General features: G+C 37.5%; 1 protein-coding gene across 7 annotated transcripts in view; it reads right to left on the reverse strand.

The window, feature by feature from the left end:
* The window catches only part of LOC122541855 (adenosine kinase-like), a 265612-nt gene that overhangs the window by 201237 nt on the left and 43513 nt on the right, over window positions 1-20862 (reverse strand). For 4 of the 7 annotated variants that reach the window (XM_043678923.1, XM_043678924.1, XM_043678925.1 and 1 more), the window contains one exon: window positions 8854-8907. The exons of the other annotated variants lie outside the window; for them this stretch is intronic. In XM_043678923.1, coding sequence (XP_043534858.1) covers window positions 8854-8907 — 54 coding nt within the window. The remainder of the gene's footprint in view (window positions 1-8853; window positions 8908-20862) is intronic. 7 annotated transcript variants of the gene reach the window in all.

The raw sequence follows: 20862 nt of genomic DNA on the forward strand, positions 1-20862 counted from the left end.
GGGGTGGAGGGAGGAGGAGGCCCTGTTACACAGCAGCTCACTCAATAAACTGTGCTCAAACTAAAGAAATGAAACTTTAACTGCACATCCACACTATTTGTACAAATTAACTTAGAACACGAATACAAAATTGGATTTTAAAAGAGGAACAATGTATTCTGTAAAGTCCTCGACATGAATAGATTTAATCATATCCCTCATATTGTTTTGGAACTGAACAAAGCAGCATAATGAAATGTCAAAGAATTAAAGGTATACAGTATGAAGCTAATATATCTCACTGATTCAGATATAATGGTACAATTAAAACAATTAACTTTTTAACAATATTAACTTTTGGATGTATAGTGAACAAAGTGCAATAAGTACTGATAGACTTAGTACTGGTCTGAATGAATGGGTGAATTAAAACATGCTGTAATAAACCAAGTGCAGTAAGTAGAGCTACGAATAAATGAACAGAGATGTGATATACCGGTAGGGAACAAAGAGTGATGAGTAGAGTTAACGGTATGAATGAATTAATGTGATTTCATTTAAGTGGGTTAATGGGAACATTGACTTATTTTCTTCAAGCAGATATTTTCTGAAAACAATCTATGGAATTTGAGCAATATAAGTTAATGGGAACATGTAGTTTCCTTTGTAAGAGATTTATAATGATGTATAGTCGGGTCGACTTCGACATGAGATGTATAGAAAATACAAGATTTTTTGGCCAAAAATATAAGGGTTGACTTATACATGAGTTGACCTATGCATGAGTATATACGGTATTGCACAGTAGGGGGCAAAAGTACAACTTTTATTATATTTATGTATGTGCCTTGAAAAGCAGATTACTAGTGTACACAACTTCCTTGCTGTCAGCAATGTGCCACTGCAACACTGCAACAAACTGAACAACTTGAGTTTAAGTAACTGTCTTATTAAAGATAAAAAATAAGATGTGCAATGCTTCAGTCCACCAATTGTACCAATGTATAGTGGTACATTTTAGGTTCCTGTGACGAACTGTTACACCAGCCACGAGACTTACATAAGCCTTCAGTTTGTTGATCTCTCTCTGCACCTTCTCAGCAGCTACAAGACTGTAGCCTGCACTCTGTTCTGTTACTCTGATACATCTGTATACTGTAGTGCAATCTATCTATAAGGCATGCAAGACAACATTTAGCACTGTACCTTGGTACATGTGACAGTAACAAAATCAAAAACCAAAATCAATTGAGAGAACTCCAACCATTCACGATTTTCCGTCCATCCTTTTAAATCCCAATTATCCAATAAATGTTTCCTTAATAAACATAACAAATTGCTTCAGACTCAACATGCTGTTATTTCAGCAGGTTATCATTTTCAACAGCACAGAAGTGTCACACATCCAAAAACTACAAAGAGAAAACAGTGCAGTTCAAAGATTCAGCATCTAACTTTAGCAATTAGACTTGAGCACTCAAAAGCTTATTGCATGAAAATGAAAGGAACTCATTTAAAAAGACAAGTGATCAGCATGGGACAGTCAACATTGTCCAAAACAGGTAAGTTCGCATATATCAAAATATAAAAATAATTGAATGCACCATCCATGGTGAGTTGCACAGACACTCGTATTTCACCAATGTTAAACAATACCCTAGCCAGCTGCCAACTGCTCCAATGTTTGTTCATTTCACATCTGATAAATAATTCCAAAGAATTGATAAATAATCTCTGGAGGAAAAATACATTGGGAAATGTGTGTGTTGACTTGAACAACATCAATCAAAGTTGAGCCTGTGAAGGTTACACTACCAAAGCAGATTTGAATCAGGTCAGGTATTTAAACTTTAGTTTCTCTGCTGTCCTGAAATAACTGCATATGGATTGAAGACCAAATTGCAACACGATAGTTTACATGGTCCCATTTGGTTCAACAGATTTAGGTAGAGATTACAGTCACCAAGTGACCTGAAGGATTGGTCTAGTGTTTCCAAATATTTACTCTATGATTTAGAATCAATAACAGTCTTGCTCAACGTTACTGTCGTCAACCCAGCTCAAGGATCTGCCAATACAGAAAAATCTTGATGTCAGAGATAGTTTGTTCTCTGACGAAGCTCATCTAGTTTTAGTGTTGTTCAAGTGTTATAATAATCCCAGGATAACATTAATATAGACAGAAAACATATTTGTGTACATTTGAGCTTCTTGACACCACAGCAAAATATTTGAACATCATAGGTCAGAAAAAGATTGGTCTACCATGCTTCCCCATACACATGATGCCTGATGCATCATTGCTACTTATGCAAACAGAAGAAAGCAGCCAAATAACAGAAATCAGATTACAATCGCATGCCGAAACAGGATACACACATTATGGTCAAAAACAAAAGGATAGCGAGAAGGCTAAAGTTTAAAAATTGGCCTAAGGTCCTTTGATGAAAAGAAGTTGACAGGATGGCTTGTACTTGTGGAGTCCATGAACCATTGACCAGATTTAGTAAGGTTTCTTAAAGACATATTTAAGAGATGCACCATTAAAGGTCATCTCGTGGAATAGAGAGACAAAGGAGAAGCATTAAACTGACTAGTGCATTCAGATGATTTAATATTTTCATTGGCAGGTCCATTTTATTAGCCGAGAAATGGTGAATTTGAAACCTGACACCAATAGCAATGAGGTCTGTTGATCAGGGTGAAAATGAAATTGATGATATATTAGAGCTAATAGACAGCTTTCAATGAACAATTGTTGAGAACAGAGAAGCACCCACATATGGGAGCAAATAGCACAAGGAGCTTAAAGAGCTGGTCCAACCTAATTGAGTGAAGAATGATGGAGAAGTTGCAAGGGATCAGTAGAGTTAGTGGCAATGAACAGTAAGTGATCAGCAATCAAGTAGAGACAATTCAGAAACACAGCAGACTCCAGAATTAGATGATAACCAGTACCAATGGTTGTAAACTTATTTTCAATAGATTAAAACAATTAAGCAAGCAGTACCTATGTACAATCCAGAAGTTCACAGCACAAAGATTTTGGGAACGCCAAGTTAAAATTATGGCTATGCTTTGACAATCAAATATAAACAATGTTACATAACTGATGGCAAAACAAAACAGTTAAGCAGGGCCCCAGCATTTAACAATGCATATGTTATGATGGATTGCGCATTCTATAGAGTTGAAGCAAAAGTGCACCCCCAAAATCAAACTATACAGCAATGAAACAGTATAAAGCTGAGGATGGCACCTTTCAAGCATTAATTCACAGCCTTGCTATTTCACTAGTATCTGCAGTTTTTTTCTGCCAGTCTTTATCAATTCTGAAGACTACCATGGAATTGATTTCCACCTCCCTCTTAAATTATGTAGTGTAAACCCAACCACAAGAAAAGTTTTGCCTCACATCATCTTTGGGATTTTTTCTGCCTATCACTTGAAATGTATCCCCTCTGGTTAGACACTATTCAGCCATTTTTGCTTTATTTACTGTATTTAAACACAAATGTCCGGTTTGTTCTTCGGAGAATAACCCTAAATTCTTCAATTGTTGTAAATTTAATCTCTCTGCAACCATTCCAGAGAACTTGCCATAAACATTCCCCCATAAATTTGAGCGCAGCATAGTGGCATAGAGGTTAGCACTGCTGCCTCACAGCTCCAGGAACCTGAGTTCAATTCTACCCTTGGGTGGGTGACTGTGTGGAGTTTGCACATTTTCCCCATGGCTGCATGGGTCCCTTTCCAGTGCTTTGGTTTCCTCCTACAGCCCAAAGATATGCAGGTTAAGTGGATTGCCAAGGGTAAATTGCCCCATGATCTCCAGAGATATGCAGATTAGGTACATTAGCCATTGGAAATGTGGCATTACAGGGATAGAGCAGGTGGGTGGGACGGGGCGGTTTGCTCTTTGGAGGGTCAGTGTTGATTTGATAGGCCAACTGGTCTGCTTCAGCACTGTAGGGATTCTATGATCTACAAGTATTTCCCCCCTTGGTGAATGGATTAATGTGAATAGATTTGAGATAAGGGGCAGGAAGTTTAGAAGGTTAGAAGGGATTTGAGGAAAAAAAATTTTCACCCAATGGGCAGTGAGAATCTGGAACTCACTGCCTCTAAGAATGGACCAGGCAGAAGCACTCATAATATTTAAATAGTATTTAGATGTACACTTGTCCCAGGCTATGTGCCAAATGTTGGACAAAGAGATTAGAATAATTAGATGCTATTTTTGAACAGCAGCAGACTCAATGTGTCAAAGGGCTTTTTTCTGTGCTGTATAGGCTAGGTTAAAACTCTGCAAGAGTGAGACAAGTCCTCATAACCCACCACAGGTGACAGAGACCAAACAATATTGTTAATTGACAACAATCTGGATCACAATCTAGCCATCCAGCCAAGTCATCGAACTACCACCAGTGAGAAGGTAGATTAGCAATTCAATTGAATTAGAAGACCAAGGAGAGAAGATAAAGCTAGATCAAACAAGTATACAGACAGCATGCACAAATGTAATGAAAGGTGGACAATTACCACTTTTTGGAAGTGTAGCTCAAAACAGAAGCAAATGGATGATGACTACTCTGTGGTTTTTGTTTTATTAAAAAGTTAGAGTCTTTCTAGAACAGTGACTAAATCCAGTATTTGTCAGAGAGCAGGATACTGCAGACTCTACCCCCGCCCTTAGTGTTAACAGAAAGATGTTTGTACTGTTAATTTTTTTTAAAAAGGTAGGGTAAACATGTAAGGCCATTAGCTTTGTTTACAACTCACAAAAATCCAGGATGAGCAAGATTTTTTTCAAAGTTAAGCTCAAAAGGCACCAAGTTTAGTTAACCTCCTATTTGTTGTTCAATGAACAACAGAAGATCACTGACCTTCACCAAGAGGAAGTTTACTGGAATAGTTCCAGAAGGATGAAATACACGAAGATTGAAGAATCTGGGGGTTGTTCCCCTCAGATCAGAAATGTAAGAAGAAATTTGATCAAATTGTATTTTTTTTAAATCTTGAATGTTTTAAATAGAGGCAATGAAGCAAAACTGCTACCAATAGCTAAACAGTCACAAACCAAAGGGATTCAAGTTTCAAATAATCTTGAAAAAAGCCAAAGATGACATGAGGAAAAGCTTCTGTTTTTGCAAAGAATGGTCAGGACTTATGTTACATTATTTAACAGGGAAGTGGAAACCTCCTTTCAGCATAAAATTTAGTTGTTAAAATTTCCAAACCACAAATGTGGGGTTAGAAATCTCCATGTTATTAGAAGTTACAACTGTTCTCAGATTTATAAAAAAAATTCAACTTCGCAGACTTGGAAAGGATTCAGAGAATTCAAATGGCTCTGCAGTTAAGTACAAGTTAAAGATTGACACAGGGGTGTAATTTATTTTGGAGTTGAATCTCTAAAAGGGATAGGTTCAGGAAACAGGTTGAGACTTTGTTTTATTGTGTTTTAAGATCATTAAAGTTGTCTTTATTATTGAAGTTTGTGCAAGACAATTCTGTTCTGTCGTTCAAGAAAATCTGTAGCCTTTGTGAATATATTTCACTAACTGACAACCACGGTGACTAACTAAATGAAAAGAAATCTATCAATCCAGACTCGATTCTGGGATTTGCCTTGTCCATTGAGCCATCAGCTGTGATCTTAAGAGAAGCAATAAAAAGGGAAAAAGTCATGTCACCTAGTTATAAACAAAGTTTGAGATTTAAAAGACATATTACTTTTCCTTCTGTCTAACACAGTATTAAATATAAGGAGATAAAATGTGTTGCAACGTTCATATATCAGAAGTCAACTGAGGAAATTAGAAGCAATCATGTCACAAGAAAGTCAGAGTAAACGGCACCAACCTTGTTGCAAATTGCTAAGTTGAATTACTTTTAAGGAGGGCCGAATAAATAAAACAGAAAAATGGATGACGGAATTGCATTCTGTACACAAAAGTAAAATGAGACCAATTACTTGGAAAATGAATAAAAGGGCAGCATCCACACAAAGGGTGGGAGATGTTTGGAACACTCTTCCACAAACAGCAGTGGATGATGGATCAGTTGTTAATTTTCAGTCCAAGAGATACATTTTTCTTCAGCAAAGGTATCAAGGGATATGGGATAAAGAAAAGTATATGTAGTTAGGCCATAGACCAGCCGTGATCTCATTTAATAGCACAACAGAGTTGAGGGGCTGGAAGAACTCCTGTTCCTACATCTTTCAAACACTCTGGATATCGCAATACATTGTGGAAACAATTAAGGACTTCACTGTCACTGTTGCTCATATGAGGGAACTATGGCAAATAACACTTGTACAGCAATACGATTAGAATCTCTTTTCACCTAGATGTCTGATCTTGGTAGAATAGTAATATAAACACCCCTCACTGTGGATGGAATATGACAGATCAAGTTGATAGACAAAGCAGATTGAAGAAAATGAAACAAAATCACTCTTCTACAAAGTTTTAAAACATTGATTTTGACGACAAAAGATCAGTCAAGAAAGGAATGGAATTCCCAAATATTTGCCTGCTTGGAACAAAATACCATAGTAGATGACTTAATACTCATCTGAAGTTACAGTTTGAAGTAAAGAAAGTTGATATGAAAGCAAGGTTGCCAGACTGAAATAGCACAATTTTATTTGTTCATCAGATTATATTTTTATAAAAGTGGTCAAAATGTAGCAGTAAGATTATACCATAAACAGTTAAGACTAATTCAAGTTTCAAGATGCCATAGTTAAAATCAGAAATTAGAAACAGTTAGGACAATTTTGGAGAGAACATGCAACTGGCAGCATGAATAAAGTGACATGAGAGAACAGAATAAAATAAGAAAGATGTTTGAGAATGATGGGGAATCAAAAGGAGGGAACAAAGACAGAATTTCAACTAAGTCTAAAAAGTGATGTATTCTACAATTCAAATGAGAAGTATCGCACAAACCTGAACACCTGAAGCACAATAATATAGAAGTAGAAAATGAAAAACAATTAATGAGGATATTCAACAAGTGCCTTGTTAAAGCACTTACAGAATCACCAAAAAAAAAATCAGGGAGGCGGCAAATTCTTTACCTGTTAAAAGTTGGATAAAAGCTTTGAAAATAAATATTGTACTGCACAACTTAATTCAGCTAACAAAATACAAAGTATTTCATGAGGCATCTCAAGTATGTTGGAAGGAATTTATCCTCAACAAACAGATTTTTGTTTCCCTAATATGGACTCTGGATGGGACAGTTTTGATGAAACAAATTACTTTTCCTCTTTCGGAACTTGATGTTCTGATGCAAAATTAAGAATTTCTCTTCTTAGAAACATCGAAATACACCACAAAGAATTACATTTTCAAGGCTACTCATCAATGTGCTTTTAATCTGTGTGTACAAGCTGTGACAGGTCGAAAAAGGTTAGCTGTATCAGTTTATGAAGATTGTTTTATTTCGAATGTTTCTTTAAGCACATCGGCAAAATTTGTTTCAGTACATTCTCAAAACCACAATTTCGTAAATGATTCACTTTGAATGTAACTACTCAAAGGTTAACAACAAAACAAGCCTTTAGCTCTGATAAATATTGATCAATGTTCTCATTGGCAACTCTTGAAAACACAAAATTCAAAGTAAATGTTCTCTGATCATGGATGACCATCGGAGCAATGACTCCACAAAATGCAGTCTACCTCAGTTTGCTGAAAATGAGGAGCCAATCCATACAGTTCTTCTCTCTTTTTAACCTTTCATCAGAAAGCGAGTTTTTCTGATCAACATTAATTTCTCCAAAATGCATTATATTTAAAAACAGTACCAGAGAATATATTCTGGCTCCAAGTCATTGTTAACAATGTTCATTATGAGCATTGCCATCAAAACTATTTTAAACAGTTTTAACATAAATACAACAAAAGGCTGAGAGGTCCAGGAGAACATATACTGCAAAACAATATATCCTTCTGCCACAGAGCTTGGAATCAGGGACAACAATCTCAAAGTAACGAGTCAGTGATGTAGAGGTTTCGAATGGAGAAATTTCTTCACTCAGAGGGTTGAGTGTCTTTGGAATTCTCGACACAGAGTCCAAGACGTTCAATGATTGAATGTATTCAAGACTGAATTTGTAAACTTCTGGTCAAGTGATATGGGTATTGGGCAGACAATGGATTTATAATCAGCCACTGTTATGGGTAAAGTGTACCACCTGCTTATATTTCTCAAATTATTTTGTGTGGGCACACACAATTTTGAGACAGCATGCAAAATTAACACATTTCGATTGTTCTTACTGCAACAGATTATGATTATTGCCACTTACGTAGTATATCTTTACCCTAACATATGGGCTCCATGGTGGCTCAGTGGTTTGCATTGCTGCCTCACAACATCAGGGACCTGGGTTAATTTCAGCCCTGGCCGACTGCCTGTGAGGACTCTGCACATTGTCCGTGTCTGAGTGGATTGCCATTGGGTATTCCAGTATCCTCCCACGATCCAAAGGTGTGCAGGTTAGGTGGACTACCCTGTGATAATTTGTCTTAGTGTCCAGGGATATGTAGATTAGTTGTATTAGCCATGGTGAATGTCAGGTTACGGGAATATGTCGGTTGGCTGGGTCTGGGCAGGATGCTCTTTGGAGGGTCCGCGCAGACTCAATGAGCTTTATGGTCTTTTTCTGCCATATAGGGATTCTTTGATCTTCCTTCTGAACAACAAACATTAAGTCCAAGTTCTGTAACTTAACCATTCAATATAATTTGGATCATATCCAAGAGCATAACAAGATGCTTCAAAACTGGAGGGAACTCATTGCTCAGTGACAAAATTCAGACTGCACATTTATTTACTCAATTAAAATAAACTTACAGTTCTTTGTGCTTGTCATCAGCTAGGATCTGGTCATTTGTCTTCAATCCGTACCTTTAAAATCACAGTGAAAATATTAAACATTACTATAAAAAATTACATTGTTGATTGTTCTTCTTTATATGGAACAAAAATGACATTCTTGGCTATGCTATCAAGCCCTTGATGAATGCAAAATACATTCTCTAGTGAGGAATAATATTAAGTCTTGTGATGGTCCATGGACCTTTGGAGGAAAAGCCTATACTCAGTGTTGGGATAATTCCCCATTTTAGAACTAGTATTTTCTATAATCGGATTTCTGGTAATGTACTTGGTTTCCAGTAACCGCTCATATGACCAAGCTGCCTGTGTATACCACCCTCTGTGAAAAGGTTGCCCCATAGGTCTCTTTTATACCTAATGTGTCTTTGATTAAGTACCTGGATTTTTGAATTCTTAACAGAAAACTAAAGCCAGTTGCTCGTTTCAAAGAGTCATGCAAGACGCAAGTTCAGAGAGTTACTATAAATAAGAAAGTAATGTATTTGTTGACAGGTTCTTCACTTTTGGAGCTTCTTCAGAGCAGTTTTTTTTTACAAAATAGCATACTGATGCACCCCTACTATAGACAGAGGAGGTGATTTATCATTGAAATATATGAAAGGAAGTCATTTTGTCCCACATTTATCTGCCCACTCTCTGCTTCTTAAACCCCTCCAGTCTGGTACGCATTCCTGAAAACTTATATCAATCAGGTTTTTTTTTGTTTACTAAGCACGATTAGATTCTCCCTGCAAGAAAGCACACAGTTCCTCTTTGACTCTTCAACTGTCCAGTACACAAGCTAGTGACTGGAAGCTACTCACATGCAATGACTGGACTCATGGGGTCACTTGAGCAATGTACCAGACACAGCATTGAGTGCTCATGAACTTTATTCCAGTATGGGAGCAGACATGGACAATTTTAAAAGGAAACACGATGAGTACTAATGGCAAAATGAACTGCAAGGCTAGTGACACAACATGAGGACGATACTGATTTAACGCTCTACAGATTACTGGTATAGACTTGATAGGTCAAATGGCTTTATGTGGCATCATGACTGTGTGGGATGCATTGCAAGGAACTGAAAAACACAAAGAAGTTCTTAACATCACAATAAAGTTAGAATACTCCTAAAAATCTAAGCACTAGACTACTTGGAATAGGTGCAAATGAAGGAATCTCTCATTTTGATTTCTACCTGCCCAGTGGCAATGTTAATGAATAGGTAGAGATTTCTTTGAATTGGTCCAAAACATTGAAGGGATTCTGGAATTTTCAAAATTGACAGTCACTTGCATCTGAACTTTCTCAGTTGTTTTGCCCCAATAATCACAATTATTTCATAAGGAAATCATTTCAGCACATTTTCAAACAGTTATCATTGGTGCATAACTTTGCAGTATATTTATTTAGGACATGTGGTCACTATGGCATTTGAGCACTTCTAAAAAAAAAACTTGTTTCCAAACAACTTTGCTTCCAAACAGTTTTAAATAGGATTGTGCAATCTGAAAGAACACAGATGATCAGGAATGAACAGTAATAGCATAAGCTGTACTTCTCCTTAATGTGAAAATATCTGATCATTTTCATAATAACTCTCTACTCTCAATCCATCGAACCATATACTCAAACTTGGACCTAAGCTTTTGAACAGTTTTGGTTCAACTGCAATATGTAAAAGGCATCGCGATCGGTTTTTACATTGGAAGGATTTACAGGCATATGGACCAAATGCTAGCAAGATGAATTGAGGATATCTATGGATATCAGCATGGGCGAGTCGAACTGAAGGGTCTGTTTGTGCTGTATAACTCTGACTCAGCGAGATGTTTGCGCTTTTCAGTCACACGGCATCACAAAAGTTTTCTTTGATTTCTCCAATTCTGCGAAACGCTATTAGCACCACTATTTAAGCATCATCTGCTCTCCACGAGAACAATGAACAGTTATGTTACATAATACTCTCTAACTTGTGCTCCGCTCAATACAACTTATCTTTTTGACAGGAGGTAAGAACACTGGGATAAAAATATTATAGCTAACATTTTATTTGCACATACAAATGAAGATTAGTGCTCAATGTTTCTCCAAAACAAGTTGAATATGACACCGCAGTCCTAAAAAAAAATCAAGCACAAACAGCACTTGGATTCCACAAAAGATAACCAATTTGTTAAATAGAAGACACGATTTGGAACTATATTTAATGAAAGCAGACATTCAATAAACAAATACTTGACAAATAAACACGCAGAACTCAATTTACTTCAGACTATATGGCCCAGCCAGTGATACCCACATCCCATGAAGGTAAAAAAAGCAAACCCAAGGTTTACCTGTGTACAATTTTAATGACTACAATGGAAAATCTTTCATTCCATTCAACACAATTATCTAAAGATTTGAACCACAAAGTATTACAAAAATCGTTGTGCAAATGTGCTTTTCATTACATATTTATGAAGGAAACATGACACAAAGAATTTGCAGAAAACCTCCAGAAGAATACACATTGTCAGTTTTAGAATCAAATGGAAGATTGCAAAAGAAATCGTTGCAGGGACCCATGCACCACAAATTTCACAATTCCAGAATCTATTTCAGCAGCAAGTGACTTTTTATATTCTAAAAATAAGCTGCTACTTTCTGCTATAAATCAGATTCTGGTAAAGAACTTTCCACTGAAAGACACTTCAAAGTATTTGGAGAGAAATCAAGTCACATCTATCAGGATTTTCACCACCTCAATGAGAGTTTGTACCTTATGGTTCATCTCCCCTCTAAGTGAATAACTTATACATTTCAATAACTGCAAATGGAAGTTTGAAATTCTGTACATCCTCAATGTACATTTCATTGTAAACTTAATCTAGTCTGATCTTTTGGCAAAACAAAATATATGCAGCTAAAGAAAAAGAGAATTTGATTCCATGAAGTTTTTCACCAGAAGAATTCACAAGAAATACCAATGAAAAGGCAAAACAATATGTATGAGAGGAGCGAGCCAACTGGATGCGAAGTGAATTCTGATTGGTAGAGGTGCTGCCTTGGAAAATGCAGCAGTTAGCTGATGACTGACAGGTAACTAGCAAGCTTGGTTTAAATTTTAAATCAAGCAGGTTGACTTTGCTTGGTCAAGGCACTGTGCTGAGAAATGAACCAAGTATGGATTTCAGATGTGTTCTTAAGTTGAAACAGGCAAAGTGTATCCAAGTTTTTTCTACCTCCAAAGAACTAGCCCTATGCATTAATATGTGACTTCCAGTATATACAAGTGCCGAATGAATAATGGCATCAGATCAGATCAATTTTCACTATTTGTTGCACAAATTCATTAATGGGCCTGGGAGCCATTACTTTTGGTTGTGTAAAGTTTAAGCAACAGGTGAAATTAATTGTTTAACACTTGTACTATGCAGCAAGAACACGAGTGGTGACTTCGACTAGTGGTGGCTTTCAAGCCAAAAAACCCAATTAATGAGTCATGCAGTATAGGAATTTCAGTACTGGTGTGACACTCGCTATAAATTCCAAAGACTGACGGATCGTATCAAAAACAGCATATTCCTTTGGCTGTTCGCAACAGCAAGGGACTGACCATGTCCAACTAACTTCTCCTTGCAAAACTTAAACCAATTTTCAATACTGGATATGATATTGTGATAGGATTATTTACCAAATGTTGTCCAGGGTGTACTAAGAATTACACAGACAACCAGTTTAAGACTGTTTGCCAATCCCAATGTGGTGCACTTGCACGTCCTGGAAGCCAAACATCTAAATACACAGGGCCACTTTCTCCACAGACCTAATGAACATGTACTCACACAGCACCTGTTTGAACAAAAATATGTCTTGCACTGTGTGAACAACATGGTTGGCCTTGGGATTGATCAAATAAAAAAAAACTGTTAAAAAACGTAAACTTTAAGAGACTAACTACCTGTAAAGTTCTGTCCATTCAGGAGAAGTGAACAATTCCTTATGTAGCACATAAAACACATTTTCTGCAAAGTCAATTAATCTCATTATTAGGCAACAGAAACAAGCCACAGCCCAACTGCTTTAAGTGATGCCCAGCTTTGCTAAGAATTGTTTAATACTGTTGTAAATTACTGCCTCTAACAGGATTAGCAATCTTTTTCTACATGTTTGATATGATGTTGCTTCATATAGTATTTAGTGAGCACAGTTTGCGATAATTATCAATAGGAACTGAACTCAGTTCTGGATTTGGGTAAGAATCAAAGGAACAGCTTTCACCCTTTACCTTATACAGACAGTTGCCCAATGATATTTCACAGGCTGGTCAGAGACTTTTTTTTCAACTTTCAGACCACTGATCCCATGTGGCACTCTTCATAAGGGTCTGTGAAATCAATGAACAGGTCAAGCTGCTTGGAGGTTCTTGGACCAAGGTAGATTGAAGAATCCTCACAGAGACCAGATTGGCAAGCATGAATTTAAACAACACACAGGAATTGTAACTTCCTGTACAGTGATTTGAATGTAAGCTAAATAAAGACTAGATCATATTAGATTAAGGGAGAGACATTAAAAGATGGGCTTTTGTAACTAAATAACCAAGGTGACAACATTGCAAGGCAATAATATTCTATATCTCGATAAATTTAATTTACAGTGTCACTTATTTTACCATCACAAACTACATTTTTGAATGCATCACTCTAATATTTTAAACCCATCTTTAGAGGGAGCATGGTGGACAAATGCAGTAAACTCACAAAATTCAAGTTATTTCAGCATATTTCCATTGCTAAATACTGCAAGAACATGGCACGTTGAACAGCAAGGTGCCACTGCTAGCAATTTACAGATACCTACGTTTACCTTTGCATGCACAAATACTAATACTTGCTGTCAGTTTAATTAGTAATAACAAAATCCTGAACAATCTGACACAAAAATAAACTTGCCATACAAAGTATCTGAAAAAAAAACATCGGATTTAGTACAAATCAAGAATTGCATTTTAAAGTTTGAAAAAACCTCAGAAGTTAGAATGAAGATTACAATAACCTATTTATAGAAATGTCTTTGCCTCCACAGTGGTTCAGCAATAGGCATGTAGTGATGTAATGGTAATGTTATGACACAAGGTACAACCTTCTGCCAATTTAAGCCAGCATCTCAGAAAAGATTCATCCCATGCTTTAATCTGTGAAAATTCGAGAGGCAAAGAACTATCCCAAAGTCACTATTTAAAGTAAAGTACAAAACATTTAATAACTTTATTCTTCAATCTAACAAAGAATAATTAACTAACAACTATTTACAACTCCTTTCTCTCAGCCTATCTTTTACCTTCCCCTCTACAATACTGGTTCGATAAAACCCCAATTAAAATTTACAAAAAATTCAAAATTCAAAACCCGCCAAATTTTTCTCTTTGTATCTTCCTCTGTAGATTCTCTCTCCAGGTTGGTATCAATGTTTTTTTAATGCAAAGTCCCTCTTTAGAAGGTACCTCTCAGAGAGGTCTTACCAGCAGCCCACATCTGTTGATCTTTTGGCAGTTCTCTTTGCTGCTCTCTGACATTTATACCCCAAAACATCAGAGCATTTCATTAATATTTTGACAATATTAAAACCAAATTCAAGCTTGATTGGAATTTGGTATCGTGGGGTCTAATTTCAACTGGTTGGCCAAATTTGAATTTGTTTTTGTCCATAACAAATCGAGCTACTGCTAGCTGTTCAACCACAAGTTACATTTTAAACTTTCATTTTCCAGTACTCTGTGTGCTTGCGAGTCCTTCAACTCTTTTAAAAATACAGTACACCTCTACACCTTCATAACGGTAATGTCATTGGACTAGAGTCCCAGACATGAGTTCAAATCCCATTATGGCAGGTGGTGAAATCTGAAATCAACAGAAATCAGGAATTAAGAACTAATGGTGACCATATTATAAATGTCCATCTGGTTCACAAATGTTCTTTTGTGAAGGGAATCTTGTCACCCTTGCTCGAACAGGCTTCCATGCTATGCTAGGTCCATAGCAATGTGATCAACTTCCAACTACTCCTTGAAATGGCCCAGCAAGTCCAAGTAAACTAAGGGATTGTTTTGCTGAGCATCATAGCTGGGCCCCTATGGGCCAACCTGACCTCCTGGTCACTGCTCATGTCAATTCCCCTTTCCATTCCCTTTCCAACATGTTCATCATCGGCCTCTTCCATTGCCACAGTGAATCTGACCGCAAATTCGAGAAACACCACCTTGTCTTTTGCCTGGGCAGCCTGGAGGAATCAACACAGTTCTCCAATTTCAAATAACCTTCCCACTCATCCTCCAACTCCCTTTCCAGCCCTGTCTCCTCACTTCCATTCTTCTGATCAACCCTTCCTTACAGCTACCAACTGGATTCATTCCTCCCATTGACCAACTGAGTCATACCCACCAGCTGTATTTACCCATCGTTACTTCAGTATTCCAATTCGGTCCCTACCCATAACCCTCCCGTGTTCCCTTTTATCTGCATCTCCCCATCCCCAACTCCATTCCAGAAGAAGGGTTATACTTGAAACGTCAATTTCACCACTTCCAGATGCTGCCTGTCTTACTGTGTTTTTACAGCCTCCTGTCTGTCTACTTTGGATTCTAACATCTGTAGTTTTTTTTGTCTCTAAGCAAGTCACTCAGTTCGATGGTAATTCGAGATGAGGGTGGGCAATAAATGCTGGCCAAGTCAGCAACATCATGTTCCATAAGCGAATAAGAAAAACTTTCTCTGGTGATCAGCATTATCATTCACAAGGGAATTAAAGCACTCCCACTTCCTCTGGGAGCTCATTCCATACATACACCATCCTCTGTGTGAAAACGTTGCCCCTTAGATCCCTTTTAAATCTTTCCCTTCTCACCTTGAACCGGTGTCCTCTAATTTTGGATTGCCTCACCTCAGGAAAAAGATCTTGTCTATTTACCCTATCCTAGCCCCTCATGATTCATAAACCTCTCGGCAAAGTAGCCCCACCTATTCAGTCTCTCTCTATAACCCAAACCCCCCAACCCTGACAACATCCTTGAATTCTTTTCTGAACCCTTTCAAGTTTCCCAATCCTTTCTATAGCAGAGAGACCAGAACTGAACGCAGTATTCCAAAAATGGCCTAACCATTGTCCTGTCCAGTCACAACATGACCTCTCAACTCTTATACTCAATGCACTGACCGATAAAGGCAAGCATATCAAACACCCTCTTCAATAGAATAATTCCATACAAAATGTGCAACTTCAAGATTTTATGCTTTCAGTGCACGGACCCACCAAACTGTTCTTTGCAGATGACAATTCACTTCTTCGCTATCCTATCTACCTGCAACACAAGTAATTTTGTGACCCATCTGGTCAAATATTAACATCAAAAAAATAAAATGAACACAGACCAAAACAAAATTTCAGATGGATTAAGCTCATATTGATAAATGTTTGAGGGGTGGGGATGGCTTTATGCTGAAAGTCATTGACTGTAAAGCAGCTTGAGCTTTAACTTTGACATCCTTTACGCTGATGTCAAGAGCGACTTAAAGTCATGAGACCAAAAAAACAGTTGTTTAATTGATTGCTGGTTCATAAAAGAGCAGCAGTTCAAAAACACACGAGACAAAACTGCAGCTTATCTGTATCACTTATTTGTGGTGATCACATTTCGTGCCATTCACCAAGTTAATTAGCACAAAGTCAATATTTTTGTATTTTTAACAACCAAAGTAATATATCTTCATTACATCAGTGAAGTTAACATGCCATATAACTTTAGCCCCAGAATAACTCAGACCTCCAGAATGTTCATTGGTATCAACAAATCATCTTCTCCCAAGATCAATCTGATGGATCCACACAGAATGCATTAAATCTTGAAGGTGCACATTTTATATGGAATTATTCTAAATTCATTTGCAAGACATCAAAAACAGCCATTCAGTTCCAAGAATTCTCTTCAGAGAAAAACTTGATTTAAAGTTTTCTCGGATACAAAAGATCAACGGTAGAGAACACTGATTTCTGCCCTTCTGTGAATTAAGAAATACATCAGAAGAGGTTTTAAAACCACAGACCCGAGAGGCATTATCCTTCCATACAATGGACTCATGGAGATGGTCATCAAGAAACCATGAACACATCCTCTGCTTTAGTAAATTAAATTCCACTACTTCAAGTAACACTAACACCAATTTATATTACAATCTTTAATGTAATAAGATCTCTCGAGGCACTTCATAGAATCAAATTAAAAGACAGAGTCAAATTGGGTATTATAGCATGTGACTAAAGCCTTGATCAAAGAGGCAAGCTTATAAGAACAAGCAGCAAAGTAGTCTTAGAAGGTATTTTAAGAGCTTAAGGATTAACACACAAGGCAAACAATGAACACTACAAAAATCCAATTAATTCATTCTGAGAAGGATGTTAATCAAATTTTAATACATCAGATAGGGAAAATCTTTCACTAGATTTAAGAGTCAGTGGTGAATGGATGATCCAAGACTTAACATACATGGGGACAGAAGGTGAATTCACACCCAAAAGCCCTTCAAATGTCCAGGAAAATGCAATTATGGTGGCAACCAGCATGTGAGAGGAACAGAATCAGTAATATGCTCAATATTTAGAGACACTGAACTGCTGCAGCTGCTCGAATGGCAGGTTTCCTCCCTCTACCTGGCTGCTATTAGAACCTGCTCGAATTTTTTATTATTTTATTTTATCTAAATCAATATTTGGTTCAGAGCTATGAACTGTGAGCAGAGAGTTGAAAGGTGACTTTTGGACGATGATCAGTAGTTTGTATTTTAAAAACACAAAAAAAACCAGACAAGCTGTTTTGTTCTGTACCAGCCGAAAAATTAACTGCCACTTAGATCTTGATCAAAGAACCCATAAGACTCTTTGACTCTGGAATGACAGTATGTTTAACCAGATGGCAAATGTTTGGTCATTAACAAGTTCCTGGTAATTAGTTCCAACCAGTCTAAGAGAGAACATGATCAAACAGAGGAAGCAGCCAGAAAGTTTGAACTGAGGAGTTTTGTTGCTGATACTACAGCATGAAGATGTGAAAGCTCCCTGCCTAATCTTCCATCATCAGCTATTGGAAGTTCACAAAACAGAAACTAACTATTTTTGAACTGGCAGCAATCAATGCCTTCAGAAAATTAATCAATTTATCTGTAAAGTAATGCATTGTGAAGACTGATCAAGTCATCATAGCCAATTTTGTTATTTTTCCTGTTCTTGACATTTACTCCTTTACTCTTTTCTATGAGAGGAGGCTGAAAATAAAGATTATTGGGTTTAAGTCAATGACATTAATTTAATTACAGCTCACCCACTAAAGTAACTATATTGTTAATACAGCAAATGTCTGACTAACCAACACCTATGGGAGCAAGAGAATGCTGATTGATGATCATTCTGGTTGATCAGGAGGTCCCCATAATCAAAGAAAAGAAACTTACACCAAACTAATAGAACTGTGATGCAGGCAGGATGCAAACTATTATTTACAGCATAATTCACAAATAATAATGCAACTTTATCTGAAATAAAACTTACTAGAGAGAGTCTTCTCACTTGCACACTCAACTGACCACTTAGATATTGCAGAGATCGCAAAGAACATGCTCAACGTACAGTATTTCAGGGATAAAATTTTTGGCAGTTCATTGAGAGTGCCAGCTCTTACGGTGCTGGTTAAAACAAAGGTTGCTGTAAATTAAGTCTTGAGGCTTAAGGCTTAAAAAGACTTAATTTACAGCATACTTTTGTTTTAAATAGCAGCTTATTGAGTGTGCCAGCTCAAACTGGCAAAAATTATATTCGTGAAATACTGTAAGTTTAATCCTGGTGTCCAGTGTCCCCAATTATTCACCAAGTCTGGGACTGTTATTCAAAAAGTCTGCTTAGGAACTGCTGGGGCCATTGAGAGGGTCTGAGTATTTTAATTTGAGAGAGGCTGTCTGTCTCAGCATTGTAAGATGGCCCCTCAAGTGATTGAAAATGTGACTGGAAAAGCATTCTGGAGTCATCCCACAATCTTAAGTAGACTTTATCTGGATCAGAGCAGGCCCTTGGGAAGCCATCACGTAGCCTGAAGAGAGGCAAGTGCTCACTGGGATTAAAATGAAATGGCAGGAGATTAGGCGGCATCTGTGGAGAAAAGCACAGCCAAGGTTGTGTTCAATATGACCCTTCTTTGGAAGCCACTGTACAATGTTCAGCTCAATTTACCATTCCTCAGAGACAGAAGCAGTTCATGTTCAAATGCACTAAGACCTGCACAATACTCAGGCTTTGGCTGGCATGTGGAAAACAACATTTATGCTACACAATGGCTATGCAATGATCATCTCCAACGTGAGAGAATCAAACTATCCCACAATGACAGTGGTATTACCATAATGACCAACATTCTGATGGCTACACTTAATTAGAAACTCAACTGAATAAGCCATATATAAACTGTGGCTAAAATAGTAGGACAGTGGCTGGGAATACTGCAACACATAACTCAACTGACGATTCCCCAAAGCCTGATCTCCGTCTACAAAACAAATCAAGACTGTGATGGAATACTCACTCCTTGCTTGGCTGGATCCAGCTCCAAAATATTTGAGAAGCTTGACACCATCCAAGGCAAAGCATCACATCCATAAATATTCACTCCCTCCCACCAACATTGCATAGTAGCAGCAGCATACACCTTTTACAAGAGACTGTGGAAATTCACCAAGGCACCTTGGACATTACCTACCAAAATCATGACCATTATGAAGGACAAAGGAAACTGAGGAATGAAATGATTTATTGTTGCATATTTTAGTGATAAAAACAGTAAAATATAGTGAAAAGATTTATCAAAGCTGCAATGACCCGGCACCATTTGGAATAATAAGAATAAAGGAATAGCTTGAAGTGTTCATCAGTCCTCAAGCAGCTCATCACCAACAATGACACCTCTTCTGTCATCCCTCCTCCCCCACCTCATCACCATCTACATTGGACCTAAACAACGAAATCGCCAGTCCTCAGGTATCATGTATCATCTCTGGACTGATTCTCCTCTGCCAACACCACTGGACCCAATGACAAAGTTGATGACCCTCAGGCACCATCTTTTGCAACTGGGCCTACTTGCCAATGACACCTTCGCAGTTTGCAGCGGCCTCTGATTCAGATGCCAGGTCCTGTGCTTGCCCTAGCAAGCAGGTAAAGGCGTGATCAAGGTCTGCACTAGATCTGCTCTTCGCGAGGCCATCCAAGCTCAAGAAGCAAAAAAATTGAAAAAAAAGACAAAAAGGGGGAGAAGCAGTCAGAGCAGAAGAGCTCCAGCTCAGGAGCCTTGTAGGACTCCAAGTACTAGTAGAGTATGCTCAATCAATTAAAAAAATTCTACAGATAAGTTTTATTTCATAATGATCGAAAAGAAACAGCTTATGTTTCTTTATACGCGTGCTAAACTGTTGCGCATTTCGACTAAATTTTTATTTTAATTTCAGATTTCCAGAGTTTGCACTATTTTCATTTTTGTGACATGAACCTTAGCTGGATTGGCTGCCATTGTGGAACAGCAGTGTACAAGTTCTCGGACAGTCAGAGGTTTGTAGCAATGTAAAGTGTGAGAGGGTGAGATACTGTAGTGAATGCTAGATAAGAGTCATAATTGTAATAGATTGTTGGTAGGTGAATGGGCATTGGTCAAATCACCACCTATCATAGGTAGGATATGGCTTAATTCATTGACATTGATAATTTATATGACATCAACCAGCTTCTTACAGCCACATATTCAATTGCCTGGAGTTTGATTCCACAACTGACATCCATGGTTAGCTGCTCCAACTGGCTTTCATCACGCAATTGTTGATTAATCTTGCGTCTCCCACCAAGGTCATCAGTACACCATTTAAAAATTTGAATCAATATTGTGGTTAATACTGGCTGCACACT

This window comes from Chiloscyllium plagiosum, chromosome 38, assembly GCF_004010195.1.
Source record: "Chiloscyllium plagiosum isolate BGI_BamShark_2017 chromosome 38, ASM401019v2, whole genome shotgun sequence".
Classification (NCBI taxonomy): Eukaryota; Metazoa; Chordata; class Chondrichthyes; order Orectolobiformes; family Hemiscylliidae; genus Chiloscyllium; species Chiloscyllium plagiosum.